This window comes from Podarcis liolepis, assembly GCF_965112155.1.
Source record: "Podarcis liolepis genome assembly, chromosome: 5".
Classification (NCBI taxonomy): domain Eukaryota; kingdom Metazoa; phylum Chordata; class Lepidosauria; order Squamata; family Lacertidae; genus Podarcis; species Podarcis liolepis.
This window is the reverse complement of record NC_139556.1, coordinates 40150949-40172749: the sequence shown is the minus strand read 5'-3', so window position 1 is coordinate 40172749 and position 21801 is coordinate 40150949. Positions and strand designations below refer to the sequence as shown.

The 21801-nt window shown below is 43.0% G+C and overlaps 2 protein-coding genes across 2 annotated transcripts; one reads left to right on the top strand and one right to left on the bottom strand.

The window, feature by feature from the left end:
• The first annotated feature begins 1281 nt into the window (after positions 1–1281).
• FFAR4 (free fatty acid receptor 4) lies at positions 1282–9782 on the top strand. Its single transcript, XM_083505727.1, has 3 exons — positions 1282–1972; positions 5728–5856; positions 8255–9782. Exons 1-3 carry the CDS (start codon positions 1439–1441, stop codon positions 8660–8662), a joined length of 1071 nt encoding a protein of 356 aa, XP_083361853.1. The 5' UTR covers positions 1282–1438; the 3' UTR covers positions 8663–9782.
• A 1947-nt stretch (positions 9783–11729) lies between these two features.
• Positions 11730–18391, bottom strand: RBP4 (retinol binding protein 4). The gene is made up of 6 exons (XM_083505728.1): positions 18262–18391; positions 17850–17988; positions 15913–16049; positions 15674–15780; positions 12842–13054; positions 11730–11898 (listed from the first exon to the last, which is right to left on the bottom strand). The coding sequence occupies exons 2-6, from the start codon at positions 17979–17981 to the stop codon at positions 11870–11872; spliced, it is 618 nt and encodes a 205-aa protein (XP_083361854.1). The 5' UTR covers positions 17982–17988; positions 18262–18391; the 3' UTR covers positions 11730–11869.
• Between the last annotated feature and the right edge of the window lie 3410 nt (positions 18392–21801).

Below are 21801 nucleotides of genomic sequence, written 5' to 3'. Positions count from 1 at the left end.
AAATATCAGGAAGAACTTTCTGTTAGGAGTAATAGCTGTTCAGCAGTGGAATAGGCTCCCAGAAGACATGGCGAACCTTCCTTCCTTGGAGGTTGCTGAGCAGAGGTCAGATGGCCTGCATTGGGGGATTGGAATAGATGATCATCAGGATCCCTTCCAAATCTATAATTCTATGATTTTATGATTTCTTCTTCTACTACTACATTTTATTAAGCAGACAAATAAAATCTAGCTTGCTGAAAATTTCAAATTAATAAGCATCTTCCTTACAGACTACAGGAGACCTGATAAAATCAATGGCCATTGTAAGCAAACAGGGTGAGCACGAATGATAATATAAGCATGATAGGGAAGATATGGGAAATCTGCAGACTAAATAGGGTTTTTGACTAAAAAACTGTTATATGACTCTAAATAGGGAATCCTGAGAGGAATGACAGCCCCCACTGATATAGGAATCCCTATTCCTGTAATAGCACCATTTTTACCTCTGGATTTTAAATTGTATGCAATCTGCGCTGGGACCTGCTGATGGAGGGAGGGAAGACAAGTGGAAAGGTGGGCAATAAAATTAATATGAATACTAGCAATAATAACTTCTAACTGAATATTCCACCCCACTTCATTCCACTTCCAGAAAAGTAACAGGTGTAATATCTGAAGCGTAAAAACAGAGCCCAGTGGCATTTTAAGGCTGCAATCCGATACACACATTTCTGGAAGTAGTCTCCATTGAACTAATGGAGCTTACTTCTGAGTAGACATGGCTAGGGAATGAGCTGTAAATCTCTCCTACTGCACTGCTGTATTTTCACCCAGGATCCCTCATTCTACTGATCTTATTTGTCTCCCTCAAGCCACCATTGTTCTGATCTGGCACTCAACTTTACACCAAACGGGTTCTGTTTAACACCCTTTCCTCTGATGCCTTAGTTCCCATCTTCCTAGGCCCATATCATTCCAAGGGTGCCCACAATGGTCTCTCAACCCCAACAATTCCACCTTCCTCTCCTTCCCCCGGTCTTTTATGGTTCACCTAATGTACCCGGTTCAGTTTGTTGTCATTAGGTTCCAATGGCCATTCATTCCTCGCATGCCCATTATTGCCAACTGGGGAGGGGGCAGCGGCTTGCTCAGCAACTGGTGGCTCGCAGCCAAGGAGGCCTTGGTGCCTTCCTGTCATATATAGTCCCTTGCTCATAAATCCCTCCTTTTGTCGCCGGCCAGCGCCACTATTTACCTCCTAGCCTCCTCCTATCACTTCCTCGTTGCAGAGGAGTCAGCAAGGTGCACGGTCCTATCCCAACTTGCCCGGAGGGAAGCAGGAGGCGGCGTGTTTGGCCAGCTGCCCTGTGGCGCGCCGTCGGGGCGCGCAAGAGAGATAGGGCTCCTCCTCGGCTCGGCGAGGCTGCCTCATGCCCTGGGCACCCTGCCCCCGATGCCCGGGGCTGGGACGACCCCCGCAGGGAACCGCACAGATTTCTTCCCCTTCTTCTCGGAGTTCAGGGGCGCCAGCCGCGTGGCGCTCAGCGCCCTGGAGACGGCCGTGCTGGCGTGCATCTTCGCGCTGGCCCTGGCGGCCAATGCGTGCGCCATCCGGCTCCTGGCGCGCCGCAAGCGGAGGCTGAGCGTGGCCAGCTGCCTGGTGCTCAACCTGTTCTGCGCCGACCTGTTCTTCATCAGCGCCATCCCCATCATCGCCGTGGTGCGCTGGACCGAGAGCTGGACCATGGGCCACGCTGTCTGCCACCTGCTCTTCTACATGATGGGCCTCAGCGGCAGCGTCACCATCCTCTCGCTGGCTGCCGTCAGCCTGGAGCGCGTGGTCAGCATCGTCCGGCTCCGGCCCTCGAGGGCCTACAGAGGCAGGCTGGTGGCCGGACTCCTGCTCCTCATCTGGGTCGTCTCGGCGCTGGCCACCTTGCCCCTCTGCCTTTTCTTCACAGTCCAGCCGCTGTCCGAAAAGCACCAGGTGAGATGACCCTATAAAACAGACAAGGCGGTCTTTTGTTACAAAAGGCAACCCTTTTACTGCCCAGATCCCAACACACATTTACTCGCATGCCACTGATTTTTGTACAACTTGCTTTCGATTAAGTCTGCGTATGATATTAGCCTTTCCTGTTAGGCACAGTTCCTCCCACCCACGCCAGTAAGAAGTTGACTCGGAAAGTCTGGCTATAGGTTTATGCACTTGGGGACAGCACCATTGAACTCAATGGGGCTTATGTCACGCGAAACATTTACAGAAGCAGCCTGCTATTATATACTTCTTAGGGCACACCTGCAAAATTCCATGCTACATGTTGATTTGGGAGGGGGAACTAACAACCCAGGTGTCCTGCCTTCGAGGAATGCTCATTGGTGGTCTCCCAAATTCACCCCCCAATTATGTACTGGAAGTGCAAGTGAGGAATCTAACTTGATTACACAATGAAGTGTTGAAATAGGTGTTAAGGGATAATTGGTCCATACGAAGTTAGTTCCACAAAGAGAGAGATTTATTGGTTTCAAAGTAATGATCTATTCCACCCCCCACCTAAAGGTTTGGGGTGAATAATAATTGAAAAGCTTAAAAATACAATTCAGTTAAGTCAGAACACCATTGCAGATAGGTCAACTGTCCCTGTAAAGCCAAACCATGTAGATATTCCAAAAGTTCTGCAAGCTTGGACTATGGTGAATCTGCAGAACAGATGGAGAGGAGATATAATTTCAGATTGCTCCTATTGTAAGGGGCAGCCAATAAATCTCCCTTTGCTTATCGTTTGAGCTGTGAACCCTCAATATAGTCCGCTGTTTGGGTTTGTTAACAATCCAGTGCAGCCCCTCCACATATAAATGGTTATAGAGTCAGCTATGCATACTTCGAAAATGCATCCAAGAAGTGCCTCAGGTAAGTGTGCATAGGATTGTAGCCTTCAACTTTAGAATGGTTTTGAAGTTAATTCATGCTTCCTGTGCTTTTGCATAGTTTCAGATTAGATATTTCACATCTCTATTGGTCAGAATAGGGAGATATAACATGGGAGATGTCGGAGACTGATTTTGCAGGGATAGCCAAGGTGGTTCCTTCAGATGGTGTTGGACTCCAGCTTCCATCATCCACCGCCATTGACCATGTTGCTGGGAATTGGAGACCAATAACATCTGGAGGGTACACTGTTGGCTACCCCTATTGTTGTGAATTGTGTGGAGGGACAAGAGACACAGCAGAAATCTCATAAAAATCTTCTGTAGTCTATGAAGCTATTTTTTCCCTTCAAACAAGCAACACCTCTTGTATTCTTTTGGGGCTGTGCCAATCTGAACAAAGAGGGGTGTTCTCATTTGAAGATGATGGATTTGTAGGGCTGGCTGACTGCTGTTGTTTGCTTTTATCAAGAGGCTGTTATTCTCCGCCATGGTATCTCTTCTCCATAAACTTTAAGGGCCGTGCAGGAGAACATGACAACATGCGTCCACTGCTTGGTTGGCTTTGTCAAGCCCAAAAAACATTTAAGACATGAAAACAGAAAGTGGGAGAAAACCCTATATTCTAGAGACCAATGGTAAATGGCCTGATAACTGTCTCTGGCATGCAGGGCTTCAGGAAAAGCACAGGTATTGCTGAGATTTCAGTGGTGCTCTCCTAAGGCAAGGCTGGTTATTCTCAAATCCTTTGAGTCCTTCACTGAGAGTACATAGTGAGTAGGCGTATCAAAGGAGTTGGCGTAGGTGCAAATAAATGGGTTTTCGTGATTTTGAATCATGCAAGCTGACTTGAACACTTCGAGGGACGCCACATCAATGGGTAATTAAATTCGGATAAATTAAAGAGTCCCTTTCGGGATTAGTAATTGATGCATGGCTAAAGAGCAGGTTTTACCTGGGAAAGGAGTGGAGCAAGGGTGGAAAGGGGAAACCACACAAACCTGTGTTTTCTACACAAGTGGAAGTGTGGGCAAGCCCTCAGTTGTGAAGCTCATGCAAAAGGTCCCATATTAAATCCCTGACACCTCCAGGTAGGACTGTGAAAGATCCCTGTTTGAAACCCTGGAGAGTCAATGCCAGTCAGTGTAGACAGATGAAAGTAAAGGACCCCAGATGATTAAGTCCAGTCAAAGGCGATTATGGGGCTGTGGCGCTCATCTTGTTTTCAGTCTGAGGGAGCCAGCGTTTGTCCACAGACAGCTTTCTGGGTCATGTGGCCAGCATGACTAAACCGCTTCTGGTGCAACAGGACACTGTGATGAGTGCCAGAGCGCACAGAAACACCGTTTACCACTGTTTACCACTCTGACCTGGCATAAGCAGCTCCCTTGAGTTCCAGACTATACATTACGCCAGTGGTTCTCAAAGGGTGTGGCAGCAGAGGATGGCCAATGTGGCAGGAAGATTCAAGAAGATTCAAGTAGTTGTGTTCTGTTTTACAAGTCAAGTACTGCTAGGAGTTATTTCTTTTTGTTTTACAATGTATTTCTTATCAATAAAGAAATATGTTGTGGGGTGAGCAAATTTTAAAAGTGTGACCCAGAGAAAAAAGGGTAGCATGCACCTATGTCTGACTTTTCTTTAATTAATCACAGGCATGATGCACCTTGACTGTCAGATAAAAAAACATTAAAATTTAGGAATTTCTTAAGAATTCATAATAAATACTATTTTTTATCAACTGACTTGGTGCTATTTAAGTATCGGATTTATTTGCCAAAAAAGCGATGAAAGTTTCTCCTCAGTTTGCCTGTTAACCTTTCAACTTTCAGTGACTATGGGAGGAGCACAACATGCGCAAAGTTAAGTTTAGAATTGAATTGGTGACTAGCCTTTGCAAAACTCTTCATTTGTCCCGTGTTCTACAGTACATATTGTATCTTTCACACAAGAACACACAAGCTCTGTTGTACCTATGCATTTCTTGAAAAGCAGACGTTTATGTGGACATGTAAGATGACTGCATAGACCACAGGAGATAACAGGAGAGAGTCATCATCAGCAAATAATTAGATTACGTTCCCATTTTTTGTCCGCCTTGCAGCTGTCTTTGCAAGGAAATCACATTTAATACTAGTAAGATGAGGTCAGATACGACATTAGCTTCTAGTATTTGTTAAACTATTTCATCACATTGTCATAATGGTTCAAATTGTAGGTGGTGGAGGATTTTTTTGTTTGCTTGTTTGCTTGTTTGTTTTGTTTGCCAGATCTTGTGACTACACTTTTATCTGAATATGTTCCAGGTTAAAATCATAAAGGTATTTTGATCATTAACTATTTCCGTAGATCCTGTTTGGTTAGTGGTTATCTGTTCTGAAAACAGGCACCAAGCCAGAGCATGTTGACAGAGGTGTACCTAGGGGGGAAGCTCAAAAACCACCTATCAAACTACGAAGTGTATGACGTATATGTGTGTGGAGATGTGCCACTGTTGTTGCAGCAAGAGCAAAAACAGGAGAACCTTCCTGTCCTCCTTGCACCATAGCACAAAGGCATGCATTTTTTCCGCACTTATTCCTTGCCCCAGCTTTACTCTGGATGCTTCAAGTGCTGGGGTCATGTAAAATGTAGTAATTTCTGATGTGTCTATTGCACTAAAGGGTTTTTCCCCCCCTGTGGGGAGGCACTGATACAGCTCCTTGCCAAGGGCACAAGGGACTCTAGGTGCGCCTCTGTGTGTCTCTCAAACATTATGGTTAAAGCAAACACCCAGACTAAAAACTTATAGGGATTTTGTTCTTTTTCTTGCAGGAAGTGTTAATTTGCACCTTGGACTGGCCCAGCGTTTCAGGAGAGATCGCTTGGGATGTGTCTTTTGCAACTGTGATCTTCTTAATACCAGGATTAGTCATTGTAATTAGTTATTCAAAGATTTTACAGGTATTTTTCATCATCATCATCATCATCATTATTTTTAAAAAGATGCTAATAGAGTTATCCACAATTAAAATTAAATCAGAGTTCTCATAGTAAATAGAGTTTTAGTTTTAGAGATGGTAATAACAGACCACAAGTAGCCAAAAAAGTAACACACTTCCTAGTTCTTAACAGTTTTATTCTAGTTCATTTGCAATAGTCGCAAAACCTGAGTTGTTTATCACTTCATATCCTCAACATTTAATTAATCTAGGGCTAAACTACATGTTATATTAAGTACAGTGGTACCTCGGGTTACAGACACTTCAGGTTACAGATGCTTCAGGTTACAGACTCCGCTAACCCAGAAATAGTACCTCAGGTTAAGAACTTTGCTTCAGGATGAGAACAGAAATCGCATGACGGTGGCGCAGCAGCAGCAGGAGGCCCCAATAGCTAAAGTGGTGCTTCAGGTTAAGAACAGTTTCAGCTTAAGAACGGACCTCCAGAACAAATTAAGTTCTGAACCCGAGGTAGCACTGTATGTTATTTAAACAATGTGATTCGGACAGCCACTTCTCACTCTTAACTGAAAGTAATCTTAGCACCCTGATCTAGACTGGCACCATGGTGTGTGTGTGTGTGTGTGTGTGTGTGTGTGTGTGTTGACAGCTCTTCTCCTCCATGCCATTTTCCTGCCAGAAAATCACCCCAAAGTTGCTACCTGCCCTTAAAAAATGGATTGTCCCATATAGACTTACCCATTTTGTTAAGATCTATCATGGAGGCCTTACCATCTTTAGCTGAGCCTGCTATATGGCAGTGCACGAGAGAGCCTTCTTGGCAGTGGCACCCCACTTTAAGAATTCCCTCCCCTCTGTGATACATGTGCTGCCTGCTTTTTTACATTTTAGATGCCAGCAAAGGGCTTGGTTATTCCCCCAGGGATTTAGCAGAATCTGATGCTGCTACTGACATTTTTTGTTGGCTGGCTGCGACCGACCGACCTTCTTGTTTTTATTCATTGCATTGTGAATTTGATACTGTTTCAGTTGAAGCCTGCACTGCAATTGCTGTGCAATGAAAAATGTGTTTTAAATAAGTAGCACTCTGGAATTTTCACCGGGAAACTTCCTCTCCCTGCTCCTGTTTGTGGGTGGCCAAACAGCGCTGTTGAAAGATGCTGTCAATATTACACATTTCCCAGGAAGGTGGTGCTAGAGAGTTACATATGACTTAATCCTCCCTTCGTCAGAAGATTATGTCTTCCTTGTAGAATTCCATTTTGCCATCAAGGAATATGTTTGGAAGTTAAAAGACAATAAAACTGTATTTCGAAGAACCTCTCCATTGTTCTTTGCACTAGATAACATTTGCAACCCATTAACTTTCTGTAGCAAACAGTATATAAATGTGGTATGAGTCAGACTATTGGTCCATTCCACATTAGCTGCAGGTGAGAGGAGTTGTAGTCTGACACATTTAGAGAGCACCAGGTTGGGGAAAAGCTGCTGTAAACTGATATTGCTTCCCCATCTGAGAAAAAGCAGTGTGCAGGTGGAAGAACAGTGGATGAGTGTGCATGCAAAATTAGTTTCCTGGCATTTCAAAAAACACAGTAATTGGATTAGGGAAAGCAAAATGAGAAGCAGTAAGAGAAATATTTTTTTCCATAATATTCAAACACTATACAAATCATATTTGTGTAAGGATTAAACGCTGCTTTCCCCAAGAGGAAACAAAACTACTAATTTTGTTATGGTGGAACAGGAGAGCATTTCCCCTTCATCATAATATTTCGCCCTCTTTCAGTGCTCACTGAGTGCAACATGCTAATTTTGATATTCCTTGATTGTAAGTCTGACTGGAGTGTCCCATATTATTTTGGTACCTTGCACATTTCTAAACAATCGGCATATTTTCCTTGGATGCAGCAGCATTTGGAAGGCAGGCATGACAAAGTGATGTCCACATCATCTGCAAGCTGCTGGTTGCGGCGAGAGCCTTTCCTGGAGCTGATACTGTACTCTTAAAAAAAAATAATTTTTAAAAAAACCCAGATATGAAAACAGCCTCTCATTTAAAAAAAGTACATTTTGATTACCTGTATATTCCTATTCCCTGAGGAAGTTGGGTGGAGGTGTGAGTACATTTAGCACAGCTATCTGGCTCACTGAAAAAAAAAGGGGGGGGGACCAAAACATGTTTAAAAATGTGTATTTCCATGCCATCCACTCTACCCTTTCAAACTTCCAAAGGAGATTCCACAACACCCCGTGTCATTTTTTTCATTGTTGAGCTGTTCTTAATCAGAAAAAACTAATTTTTTTATTTATTGATATCTAATCACAGAGTTTGCCTAACAATTTTTAAAGAATTAAAATATATTTACTGAAAGGTGTTTTTTTATGTTCTAATGCAGATTGCAAAAGAATCAAGGAGACGTCTTCATGCTGGCATGGCCTACTCAGAGGGTCATCACATTCGAATTTCCCAGAAAGACTTCAGACTGTTGCGGACTTTGTTTGTATTGATGATCTCTTTCTTTCTTATGTGGAGTCCGATAATCATCACCATTCTCCTCATTTTAGTGCAGAAATTCAATCCAAACGTGAACCTGATGCCTTCTTTATTCTTTTGGATAGTGGCTTTCACATTTTCCAATTCAATTGTCAACCCAGTTTTATATAATGTTTCCCACTTCAGGCATGAATGGAGGAAAATCTTTTTCTGCTGCCCAGGTCCTCTTGGAAGAAAAGCACTTGCAACAGACACTACGCTAAGACAGAATAACAACAGACATTTTACTGTGTCTGCTATTTCCACATAACCATGTGATGTTTCTGACAGCAGTAATCTCACCAGCTATTTAGAACAGTGTGCTAAAGAAAGTGTCTGGGAAAGAGGGAGGCAGGTGGAATTAAAATATCAAGATTTGCACAGCATATTCTGGTCTTGGGAAATCGTGGTGCTGCAGAAAATGACCTTATAACTCTCCCATAGCAATGGATACAGGTGCTGATGGCATTAAAACAGAAGTTAAAATGTTGACTGCAGAGCATAACTGAACTCTGCAGTTTACTATCTTCCAGAAAGTGATTGTATTTTGTGGAATCTTTGGCATGGAGCAGGGACAACGACACTTCCTTGCGTGAGAGCCAAAGGATTGGCGTTAACAAATAACAAGTTTAAAAATGCGTAAGTGGCAGGGACACAACCAAGCGTTCGCATGTGACTGCTAGGTTTATAAATGTACAAGTAGCTGCCAGCCACAGGGAGACTCAGCCATTCAAACAATGCTGTGTGTTTTGAACATGTGTCTATGGGTTTTCTTCTTGTACTGGATTCATGCCTAGCTGGTGTAAAAAGGTTGCTGGGGTATGAGAAATGCACAGGATGTAGGTGCTTAGCACATGGTCACCTCTGGCAGAACCCATCACCTGTTCAGTCAAGAAAGTGAGAGATAAGTGCAGGTGGGACTTAGCACAGGCAGCTCACCTTCCATCCACTGAACAGATGAAAGCACATGATTGTCAGGGGCTGGGCTGGATCGGAAGATTGGGGAATGCAATCACAGGGAGATCAGCTCCTAACAGAAGAGGAGGGGAAATATTTGCTGTCCCCGTGCCCCCTGCTTCCAGCGTTTCCAGAAGCAGAGAGACAGGCAGACACAGAAGCTGCTCGGTTGAGAGAGGAGCTACCCAGCTATGAGATAGTAGCTGAGCAACCAGAAGGGAGGGAGCAGCAGGAACCCCTCCCTCCCCCCAAACTCAGAGGTCCGAGCGTGTCATAGAACAAAGAAGATGCAAGGGGTGTGTGTGAGGCACTTCCCATTGGTGTGCTTCTTGCTGCAGAAGTGGGGAGAAATCAGAATAGGCAACTGATATCCTTGCGGAGAGTTGCCTGTTGTGCTTGTAACATAATGCTGTAATTAAAGGACTATAAATCTACCAAATGCTCATTAATTCTTATTGGTGAGCTACCAGAAGGGAGAGGGGAACTCTCGTACTTGACAGTGATGCAGCAACCTTGTTGGAGCTTGCCTAGAGCGAAATCAGTGCCTAGATGGGAGATCACCTCAGAACCCCTTCACCCTATGCTTCATGAAAGAAAAGCCATACACAAATGTGTTGGAGAATAACTAAACAAAATTTGTTGGGCAAATAGAATGAAAGGAGTTCCTTAAAACTAGAGGTGGGTATGGAATCTCCTTCTGCGTTCCTGGTTTCCAGGATCAGGAGGCAATGCGTTTGTTTGGGATGTAAGCCACACTGAGCCCTGTTACTTGGCTGCTGCTGAGTAGTTTTGCACAGAATCAAAATGTATGTCACCGAAAACAAAACCCCACCCAAAATTAAAAAAACAGTTTGCTTCCTTGGAGGCTTTAGGTAGGATTTTGAGCATTACAGCATGCTCTTTGAAAAAACTTGATCATTAGTCTGATAAGAAATACAGTAAAATAGAAATATATATTTTTCATGGTAATGTGAGCTTATCCTCCCCAACCCTTCTGTAGCTCAGTTAGTTGGAGTGTGGTGCTGATAATGCCAAGGTCAATCCCTGTAGAGGACAAGTGCCTATTCCTGCATTGTAGGGGATAGACTAGATGATCCCCAGAGTCCCTTCCAACTCTACAGTTCTATGAGCTCATGAGGCAGGAGGGACAGTTGATGGCTGAAGGTGGCAACCTGTGCCAAAAGTTATTTTACACAGCTTCTGGCAAACCTATGGGGTTTTAATCAAGTTGTGGTTAAAAAAGCTTGTCTGTGTTTTCATTCATTGACTGTGCAGGCTGGGGTTGATGGGATACGTAGTCCAGAACATCAGAAGGGCACCAAGTTGGGGAGGTCAGGGCTAGAGTGTTGGACTAGAACAAAGGAGACAAAGTTCAAATCCCCCACTCAGCTATGAAACTCACTGGGTGATATTGAGTGGTCATTCTTTCAACTTAACCTTCCTCATAGGGCTGTTGTGAGGAGAAAATTCGGGAGGGATTCATCTTGTATGCTGCCTTTAACTCTTTGGAGGAAAAGAGGGATGTCAATGCAATTACTGAAATAGTAAAGTATTTAATTTTAAATGGCGCCAACCTCAGTGTGGAATCCGTAGTGAGGATGTCAGTTTGTGTGACATAAACCTCTTTCAGAGTAGAGGTGTTTCTCAGCTTAGCTACACCTTCCTTTGGGGCAAATTCAGACTGCTTAAACTGGTGTGGTCCTACTGAAAGCACGACTGCGATAATCTGTGATGACCCCAACACAGTTTATTTGAAAGTTCCACCATATTTAATGAGGCCTTCACATCCTGGCCCTTTGGTTGCCATGGTCACCAACCTAGTCATGGAAGAAATGGACTCATAGCTCCTGACCTGGTGCTATCACAAGGGCTCTAAGCCAACTGGCAGTTGCAGCAATCATGGATGTCACAACTTGCAACCTTGGTCAGTGCTAGTTTGGTGCTGTGTCAGCACAGAACATTGTCCTTCAGCCATTGGCATGGGAGTGTTACATGAACTCCCCAGGTATGCTGTCTCTGGAATGGTGATGGATCGGAATGTATCAACACAACAGCATTTGTGGATCAGGTGCAAAATGTCAAGCCATTGTTTCTGGGAATAAAAGTTTTAAATAACAAATAAAGTATTCCTGTTCAGAAAGTAAAGAAAATAGATACTTTGTATTTTTAAAAAAATTGAAATACTGTACTAGGATTGCCAACTTGGGGGGGGGGGAGCCTGTGGTGACCAAAAATCATCATCATCATCAAAATGATAAGAAATTAGTTACTACAATATGGATTTATAATTGTAAGCACTTGCATAAAAGAATGTTTAGCTGGCGCAACATGCTAATTACAGGTGTTAAATTCATGAACATGTGTTTGCAACACAAATAATATGTAATTCACTAATCTCAGGTTTATTAAATTCCACATACTGGCAGGGTAAATGGTACAGTTCAGATAAATATACTCAAAATCGAAAAGAATCTGCTTGAAGGACTTTCCTACAAAACAATTAGTTTTTCAAACTGTGCAACTACTGAGCATTTTCCTCAGAGCAGTATCCTAAAACGGAAAAGAAAAAGAAAAGCTGTTAAAATGTCTAAGCCGACATTACAAAATAATGTGTATCAATTCAACTCTTGCCACAATAAAGTATATTACCTATGACCCTTATTCCTTGGTCTCAAATCAGAATTAGCAAGTCTCAATTTGACAGTATTCTACAGCCAATGGAAGATTAAACCTTGTCCTCCCCCCTGTCAGCCCATGTCATACCATGGCATGGTTTTGGGGAAAAGGAGCTCACAGGCCAAATTGGACCCCCTGATGTGTCAAGACTGGCTCGTGGGTCAGAGAATACAAGTTCTAGATCAGGTGCAGGGAACCTTTTGCCCACCAAATGATGCTAAACTAAAACTCCCATCAGCCACAGCAAGCATAGCCAAAGGTCAGGGGTGATGGGAACTGTTGCTGATGAAAGGTTGGAATGTAAACGTAATAATGAATAAAAAGCCTGTTTTCTGGTGCACAGGCTTTTGTACAAACTGGAAATTGATGTGACAGGCCGTAGTACTTCCAAAATAGCATCCTGGAGGGATTGCCTAGAATAAATCCATGTCATGGGTGTGTGTGTGATCCTTATCACCAGGCAGAGGCACCAGCTTCTCCAGACAATTGTGGGGGCCCAACATGACCTCCTGGGATCACATGTGCAGCCCTCTGAACATTGAAGGAGTCTGGCCCCCGCAAAAACAAGTTGGAGGACCCCGATGGAATAATCAACCAACAAACAGACGGGTTGGTTCAAGATGGGTACCCAGTGCCTACGCTGACAATAAGGGTAGTGGCCATGTCTTCATTTCTGCTTGTCACACCCCTCCAGCTCCCCGGTGACCTCAGGCTTACTGTGCCTGGGCATGCAAACAGTTTCATAGCAGCACAGGAATTACCAACAGTACTTTTGCCCACCTGCCTTTTGGTAAAATTCTACTGAAATATTTCTTACCGTTATGAACAATAACCCTGTATTGTCTGTCTAAGCAGAGCTCTGTCTGCTTTTGCCTGACGATTCTTTGTGCTTCTGGACGTAGTCCATTGGCGTCACGGGAAAACACAAAGGAGTAGCTGTCGGCGCAAGTGCCATCCTCATTCAGCTGACGGCAAGAGTAGTGTAGAGCATAGGTGTCATAATCTGTGGCCACTACCCAGTGATCGTCATCTGGAAGAAGCCATAAAAACAATTAGGAAAGCTCAGTACCATTGTGCCACCACTGTGCACTTCAAACATTTTGCATTAAACCAGGATTTGTTTTACATGGAATGCAGAATTCCATGTGTGGCAGAAAAGATGTCTGGCTGCCGTTTAGACAATAAATATGAACAAGACACAAATAAATAAAAATATGCCTTATGTTTTCAAAATAGCACTTAAACATCTAAAGTGCATGCCTAAATAAAAATATATGAAACAAGTCTAATACATGTAGTCACATCTGCTCCCTACATTTAAAGCACTCTTGGACTACGTTAAGAGACGCGGGTGGCGCTGTGGGTTGAAACACAGAGCCTAGGGCTTGCCGATCAGAAGGTTGGCGGTTCGAATCCCTGCGACGGGGTGAGCTCCCGTTGCTCAGTCCCTGCTCCTGCCCACCTAGCAGTTCAAAAGCACGTCAAAGTGCAAGTAGATAAATAGGTACCGCTCCGGCAGGAAGGTAAACAGTGTTTCCATGCACTGCTCTGGTTCGCCAGAAGCGGCTTAGTCATGCTGGCCACATGACCCGGAAGCTGTACGCCGGTTCCATCGGCCAATAAAGCGAGATGAGTGCCGCAACCCCAGATTCGGCCACGACTGGACCTAATGGTCAGGGGTCCCTTTACCTTTTACTACATTAAGAGTCATAGCTTCCTCTCAAAAATCCTGGGAACTGTAGTTTGTTAAGGGTGCTAAGCTTTGTTGAAAGCTCCTCAACAAAATACATGTGCCATTCTTTGAGGGAAAGCCATGACTGTTGAAGTAGAATAAGAGTGTTTTAAATGTATAGTACATGTGTGACCATTTTCCAATATGAAGATTAATCTTTTCAGGAAAAATCAAGAAGGAAGGTAGAAATGTAAAATGCACATGCAAATATAAAGCACATATGTTAAGTATGTATTGCTGCTTGTCAGTGGAATAGACTCCCACGAGAGGTGGTGGACTCTCCTTCCATGGAGGTTCTTAAGCAGAGGCTGGATGGCCATCTGTTGTGTAGGATCTTGCTGAGATTCCTGCATTGCAGGGGGTTGGATCAGACCCTTGGGTTCAGCAAATTTGGGAAGAAGGACAGGATAGAATAATAAACAGACTGGAAAAGTGAAAGGGGAAAATGAATGGGGATAAATCTGGGTCTGAAAACAAATGTATTTTACTTGATCTTCAAAGCTGTCAAAATGTCAGAAGAGGTAGCTGCATTTTAGCAGATTCTTCTGTCAAGGTGCCTCCAGACTATCAGAATTTTGTGGAAAGGTTTCAAGTGCACGCTGGGAAAATTATGTTTGTGTAATTAAAGCGGATCAAAGCATTCTGCTGCCCTAGCACAGCCAATCCACTTTAAAAATTGAAAGTGGCTTTTTGCAGTTTGGAAAGTGACAGGAAAATGCATCAAAAAGTGTGGAATGATTTAATGAGAAGACCTATAAACCCCACACAAGCAAACAGGACGAATGCTCACTGTTGTATAAATCTCCCGCAAATCAGAATAATTTATATCCAGTCAATAACCATTGTGCAAGCAAGTCATGGCGAATGCTTAATAAACAGGTCAACTGGAGAAGCCCTCACAGGGTCATCTTGCAGAGCCAACATTTGAAAACATTCAATAAAGGGAATGCTGAGAGTTGGTATTTCACATAAGGACATAGATAAGGATAATGGCCTTTTGGACTCTGAGTCCTCAGGAAGCTGCATGCTTTGATTTCGTGGCAGGGCAAAGGTAGAATACTTGTTGAAGGTTGAAGTAAAGAAGGGGGGAATCCTGTCGGCCCCCTGCGACTGGCTGAGACCAATGGTGATGTCAGCTGGCTGCGCAGGCAAGAATCCTCCCCCCCCCCCCGATTGGCTCTCCCATGGCTGTGCCAGGCCACAATCGCCACTGCTGTCAAGAACAGGTCGATTTCATTCCTTCTCAACAGACCAGAAAAATCTGCAATATGTCTTCAGATGGCTCTACATCTGCATGTACTATCAGCAAATAATGTTTAGTTATATGTACTTTTTGTTACTGCTGCATACTTAGGGTAGCAAGTTATGCACTGCCAAAAAAAGAGAGGATTTGCATAACTACAAAAAAGGACGCCAATTTTGCATATGGTAACTTGGAATTTTAGGCATAATTACTATAATTTAAACAGGAATGCAATATATCTCACTGTAGTGGGGAAGAAACCAGGTAACTTGTGTGGCTGCTCACCCCGTGTTTCTAACTGTTGATGGGCAACTTCAAGGCTCCTGCTGTCACTTTTTATAGTTCCTTATCTTTAGGCTAGACTTGGGCTTAGTAGTCCTCCCATTGGAGACGCCTTCAAACAGAGCAGCATCCTCTGATAGCCCTTCAACACAGAGGACTGTCATCTATAAAGTAGGAGACATGGCCACTCTATGCATCCACTATCCCACAACATCAAACATTGTGTGTTCTGGTTCCTTTCCAATTTTCCCCCTTCAGCATCATAGATACTGTAGATTGACACAATTCTGCAAATGGTAGCCTTACTAGTCAGCTTTGGACTTGTTACACCAATCAGCAGAAAACAAGCAACGGAAATAATATACAGCATGCTAAAAAGAACGGATACTCACTTCCCTTCTGGAGATAGCTTGCCATCCCAAAATATTTCATCCTGAACTTGGCAGGATCCTCAGTCTCCGTGAAGATACCCGTCATGACAGGGCATATCTCCAACTGACTGAAAAGAGAGAGCAATGGATATAGAGTTAAAAGCCTTGGGAATCTGAGCTTAGGGGCGTGCTTGGGCTTACAAAACGGAGAAAGGGATTTGGAGCCTGTGGGGAAGCAGTGGAAAAAGAAACAGACTTACTTGAAGAGCACAACTCTGCCCTGGGCTTTAGCAGTCATATGCCCAGCCTCATCGACAAAGAACTGGGCTACAATATTGTCCTGAAGGAACAGTCCCTCGGGGTCTTTCTTGGCCACGGCATACCAGAATCCAGCATACTGCAGTAGGAGCAGAAAAGATCTTGTCAGAGGTGCTTAGAGGATGAGCTTAGGGGATGCAGTACAAGGAAAGGAGATGCATCTTGAACGGGCTTCAGGACTGGCCATATCATTAGACAGAGGGAGGAAATTGCCTAAGCCACAGATATTCTGGCAGCACCATTAACCATTCCTCCCGAGTCCCCTAGACATTCTCCTCTGATGGAGATTGGAACTGGGTGCACCACATAGCCTCCCATGCACTCACAAAACTATCCGGCTGCCATCAGGTTTAAAGGAAGCAAAATGCAACTGCCAGCCCACAGCTTCTGTACATAAAATGGTGGGCCACCATTTTGTCCACCTTAGGAAGCCAAAATGGCTTGTGCGGTTCTGACCGATTGTAGCCACAGCTGCTGACTTCTCCCAGATGAAGGTTGCTGCCCAAATTTTTTGCCAAAATAAAATTAGCAGCAAAGGGGAGCAGCTTGAGACATTTCAGCTGAAACACCTGAAGAATTTCAGTAAGGCTAGCTAGAAAAATTGTCTGAATTCTCAGCAAATTTTTCTCAGCTTCAACTTGATGGAAGAAACATTCAAGGAATTCTGAGGAAAGCCCACAGTTTTGATAATAAAACTTAAGGAAAATTCTAAGGGAGTAGAAGTGATTTGTATCGTCATATGTAAAATAAATATCCAAAACCAATTCTTTTATTTACTATGATGCAATCTCTATGTAGAAATCCATAGCATAACTTGACCCACACATTTAGAGCCCTCCAAGAGCTGAATTCTGTACTTTCCCATAGGAAAACCCTTTCTTCCTGAGGGTCATTTGGGCCCCATCCCTGAGATTCCACACCCCTATTTTATAATGTATTTTAAAGCATTACTACTACTACTACTACTACTACTACTACTATTACTATTACTACCACCATTGAAATTAGCTAAAATCAGGTTACTGGGTGCTAGAAATTAAAACATGCTACAGTCAAATAAGCAAAGAGACTTCTGCAAGACATTCACAAAACTATCCTTTTTGAAATTCACTAAAAGTAAACAGGCAAACAGTATCTCTGGTTGTTATATGTGCTTAGGCTTAGTTATATTTCAGACTAAAAATTAACACCAGCAACATCCAGCTTTATAGTGCAACTGTGGTTTAAAAATAAATGCAAGCCAGGCAGCCCATCAGGAAATGTGGGAAACAGGAATCAAAATAGTATTTCTGTTTTCTCTAATATATGAGATAACAAATCTAGTCACCTAGCTTTATAGAATGAACTTTGCTGTTTTTAGAAAATCCACTACACTGATCTGCTCAATTACCTTTTTGTTTTTTTGGGTGGGGAGAGGAATCCAATACTAAAGAATCTAAGCATAATCCCAAGTCTTTGCTTATACAAGAATCCTACTCTGGTGCATTTCATCCTGTCCTTGGCTGTGTACACCCCATACATTGAAAGCATATGCCCCAAAGAATCCTGGGAACTATAGTTTGTTAAGGGTGCTATGAAGTGCTGCTCTGTGAGGTAAAACACTGCCCTGGATTCTCAGGGGCAGGGCGTAGAATGTGTTAGAAATATGCTTTAAATGTATGTTGTCTGTATACGCAACTTACTCCCTTGCTGAAGAGCTGGCATTCCTTTCTCTGTAATCATTACAAAATAATTAAAATGATATTTCTAAGTGAAGCAACTCTGTTTTGATTATATTTAAGGGACTGGAACTCAAGTGCAGATAATTTACAAGCCAACACAGGCAGTATCTTACATGTCAAGGAGCATAAAAGAAGAAAAACAGGCTGAAAAGACCTACTCGGTACTTGTCGAAGTTTTCCTGGACTTTGAAGCTGCTCACTCGACAGTCGCGCTGTGCTTGGCATCTGGTGTCCAACAGCGCCAGGGCCGCAAGCACCACCCAGGCAAGGACTCCTCTCAGGTGAACCATCTTGCTCCTACGCACCAGCAACAAACAGAACACGCAATTCATCACAGAGAAGAAAGGAAAGCGCCCAACACACACACAGCCCCAACATTCCTCAGGAAATAGGGACATTCTATTCTACATCAGTAGGATGGATGCCAGATGCTTTGAGGGAAGCTGGAGGCAGCTTCATAAATACCACCTCCAAGATCCTAAGAAGCCCCCACCCCTTTTTTTAAAAGTCCTCTGTGTGCAGGGAAGGATGGGGCCTTCCTTCTTTCAGTAATAACAGAGCCATAATCACCAGACAGTGGGGTTGAAAAGCTACTGAAGAGGATATGTCCGTCTGTCAAGGAGCAGCGCAGAGCCAAAGAGCCAAACCTACAATGTACAAGAGGCAAGGCTGGATGCATGTTTTATAGCTCTGGGTAGGGAGGAGGAGCGGGGAGCAGTTCTTTAGTAAACCCAGCAGGCAAAAGATCAATATTGTTAGGGGGAGGTGATGAGCCACACGAGAGCTTGATCGATTCCCGCTGCTGGTCAAGCTGTTTTCACAACACTCTTGCTTAACTCTGCAACGGGAGGCCGATGGAGCTGCAGTGATCTTTGATCCCGGTCCCTGGCTGCGCAGGGGGTGTTGCAAATGCATGATCCACCCTGGGTTTCAGACCAGACAACACTTCTCTAGTTTGTAGAAACAGAACCTAGAAGAAGAAAAGGGCAGGGGGGGGGGGACAAGGAGGCAGGAGGGACAAAGCAAGATCAACTTGAGGCTCCTGGAGGAGGAGATGCCAACAAGACAAGAAATGCTAACAAGGAAGACTATATGAGGGGAAAGAAGTGTGTTCTTCTTTTCATTATACAATACATAGCGCCCATATTGTTAAGAAAATTACTTGCCGCTATACCTCATGAAAACAGGGACATTTCATTCTAAAGCATTTAGAATGCCTCTATTTTCATATGTAATGTTGGAGAGCATCACCTTAAACAATGGTTTAGTACAACAGGGTTTCATGGTTTGTAATTCATTAGCTTCATCATTAGAGCCCACTAGTTTGCTAGTCCACATTGGTCTCCCCATTAGCCAAGAGTGATATTGACAATCTTTTGTAAAGTTTTTCTCTGAGTCTGGAACAAAGGGAGGTTCCTCCACTTAAGTGATTAGGTAGGTTCCTATTCAGGCAGAGAAGTTGCTACAAGGGGATATCTGTATATTTTTGCAGGCTAGCAGGTGCTTCAACATTCAAGGGGCATGGCTAGGAGGTACAGCCTTGCTGCCACTAACATGTTGATGAGGTCCTTTGTGTGAACAGCTCTATAATCTTTGTCCGTAATGATATGAATGTTTCCCCTCCTTCACTGAGGTTGAGATGAACTGTGGAGTATTAATGTGTGACAACCCTAAAAATGTTTTTCAATGGAGTCTTTCGCATTCAACCCCAGTACTGTGGTCAGAATTCCCATGAAGAAGAATGAGGTGGCAATGTGATAGGAGAGTCCTGATGTGGTAAAATGACGGCAGCATCTCATACAGGGTGAGGGCACCGTAGAAGAGGAGGGTTTTATTTTGATTTGTTAGATGTGTGAAGAAAGTAATGTCAGGCTTTAATGTGTAGAACCACTAATATAGAGATTAACAAGTTGGCTTTGCTTTTGACTTCCAGACACATGAAAAACATAATAAAGTGTGGTACAAATATACACAGTGATTATGGCCATGGGGTACAATGTTGCGGTTCTTTTCTGTGTGAATCACATTTCATAGAAACATAGAATTGTAAATTTGGAAGGGACCACGAGGGTCATCTAGTCCAACTCCCTGCAATGTAGGTATCAGAATCCTTAGAATTCATGTGTGTCCCCCCCCCTTGTTGTTGAGCTTCTTTTATTGTTATATAAAATGTTTATTTTCCTCCTCTTTGAGCACATGGTGTTGCGTCGCTGGTCAATATTTGTTCTGTAGTTTCAACATCTCAAGAAGCATTAGAGGAATCCTGTTAAACATTTTCCAGCTATGTTATCTGGAGTAGGACAGGATGACAGAACCAATCAGGCCCAAACTAGATGAGTCCTCATATCTAACACATACAGTGGTACCTCAGGTTACATACGCTTCAGGTTACATACGCTTCAGGTTACAGACTCCGCTAACCCAGAAATAGTGCTTCAGGTTAAGAACTTTGCTTCAGGATGAGAACAGAAATCGTGCTCCGGAGGCACAGCGGCACCAGGAGGCCCCATTAGCTAAAGTGGTGCTTCAGGTTAAGAACAGTTTCAGGTTAAGAATGGACCTCCAGAACAAATTAAGTACTTAACCTGAGGTACTACTGTACAGGTTAAAAAAAGCAGCCAGGGGTGATTTTATTTTATTATAAAAATATTTATATACCACTATATAGGTAATTTTTTAAAAAAAACAAGATGGTTTGCCACAACCATATCTATACACAATGAGAACCCTGCAAAAATTTACAAGCAGAGATCATCTGTTATTACAGGGAAATATTTTCTTAATGGCCTGCTTAAGCCAAGTGGCAAAGAAAAGTGTTCAGCAGCTGTTTAAAGGTTAAAACAGAAGGCGTTTGCTGAATCTCTGTTAGGAGAGCAAATGGCCAAGAGGTAAAAAAGGCGAAGCTGTACCGTCCCCAATACTCCACTTAACTCATATGCTGCCGAGATCTTGGTTAAAGTGAGGAAGTAGACATGGAAGTGTTGTAGCACCCTGCTTGTGGTTAACGCTTAGCTGGAATGAAATATTCAACGCAGCAATAGAGAAATTAAAATAATTATTTATTTGTCAGACAAATAAATGAGAGGCACAGTGGTATATGGTTACCAAGCTCTGGCCTGGCCTCCTGCCATTATGGCCAGCACTTATATTCCCTTAATCCAGCCCCCTTTGCTCCTCCTTGGGCTGCCTCTGTCCAATCAGCCTGGTTGGATTTCCTATTGGCTGATTGCTATATCCAATCCTAAAAGATACACCCACATCCTCCTGTCCTTATATGGAACACAAACAGCTATATATTGTTACATCTATAAATGACAAATAAGTAGTAATATATCTTACATGTGTCTCAACAAGGAATCTTAATTACCAGCTCACCTCTTGCCCTCCCTGCCCTATTGCCTTCTAAAACAAATGGTTAATCTTAAATTTTTATCTTAAACATATGTCAAGGATCTTGAGTTTCACATCAACATTGAAAGATATCCTTCATTTGAAGGTTTCTAAACAAATGTCTGACAGCTAATATATCAAGACAGCATTTGATGGCGTCTTCTTGTCTGGCAGGGGGCTGGACTGGTGGCTGACTTAATTCCAGGATAAATACAACTCTTCTAGCATTTGTTAAATCCTTTGCATAATTACATTTAAGCCAATATATTTAAGCTAATATATTTCATACATTATCATAGGTAACCTTTTAAAAGGAATAAGGCCTTTTTAAAGTAGAGAGAGAAAGAAAAAAAAAGAACTCAGTTTAAAACAGTTTCAGAAGAAGGCTCTTCAGTTTACATCCCCCCCCTTCAGCAAGCTGCTTTTCCCATTATCTGTTTAAGGAAGAAACAGCTTTAAAAAGACTTCCCAGCTAGATGCTTTAAAAAGACTTCCCAAAAAGCCTCTCTTTCTCTGTCAGCTAGATGTTTTTTCTCCCATTTGCCTCTGGCCTTAGAAAATACAGCTCAAGGTTTAAAAGAGGCCCATGGTATCATTTTACTATTTGCCCATTCCTAATTATGCTTATCTCTGCCTTTTTTATCTTCTATAACATGTAGGGTCAGTGTCATTACTCAGTCTGTAATTTCAGCTTTTACGACTTTGAGAATTGTTTTCTGC

Coding starts and splice junctions, on each gene's coding strand:
- FFAR4 (XM_083505727.1), top strand. CDS start 1,439: ATGCCCGGGGCTGGGACGACCCCCGCAGGGAACCGCACAGATTTCTTC. Junction 1,973..5,727: donor CGCTGTCCGAAAAGCACCAG/GTGAGATGACCC, acceptor TTTTTCTTGCAG/GAAGTGTTAATTTGCACCTT. Junction 5,857..8,254: donor GTTATTCAAAGATTTTACAG/GTATTTTTCATC, acceptor GTTCTAATGCAG/ATTGCAAAAGAATCAAGGAG.
- RBP4 (XM_083505728.1), bottom strand. CDS start 17,981: ATGGTTCACCTGAGAGGAGTCCTTGCCTGGGTGGTGCTTGCGGCCCTG. Junction 13,055..15,673: donor AAGCTATCTCCAGAAGGGAA/GTGAGTATCCGT, acceptor GGCTTCTTCCAG/ATGACGATCACTGGGTAGTG. Junction 11,899..12,841: donor CAGGGTTATTGTTCATAACG/GTAAGAAATATT, acceptor TTTCCGTTTTAG/GATACTGCTCTGAGGAAAAT.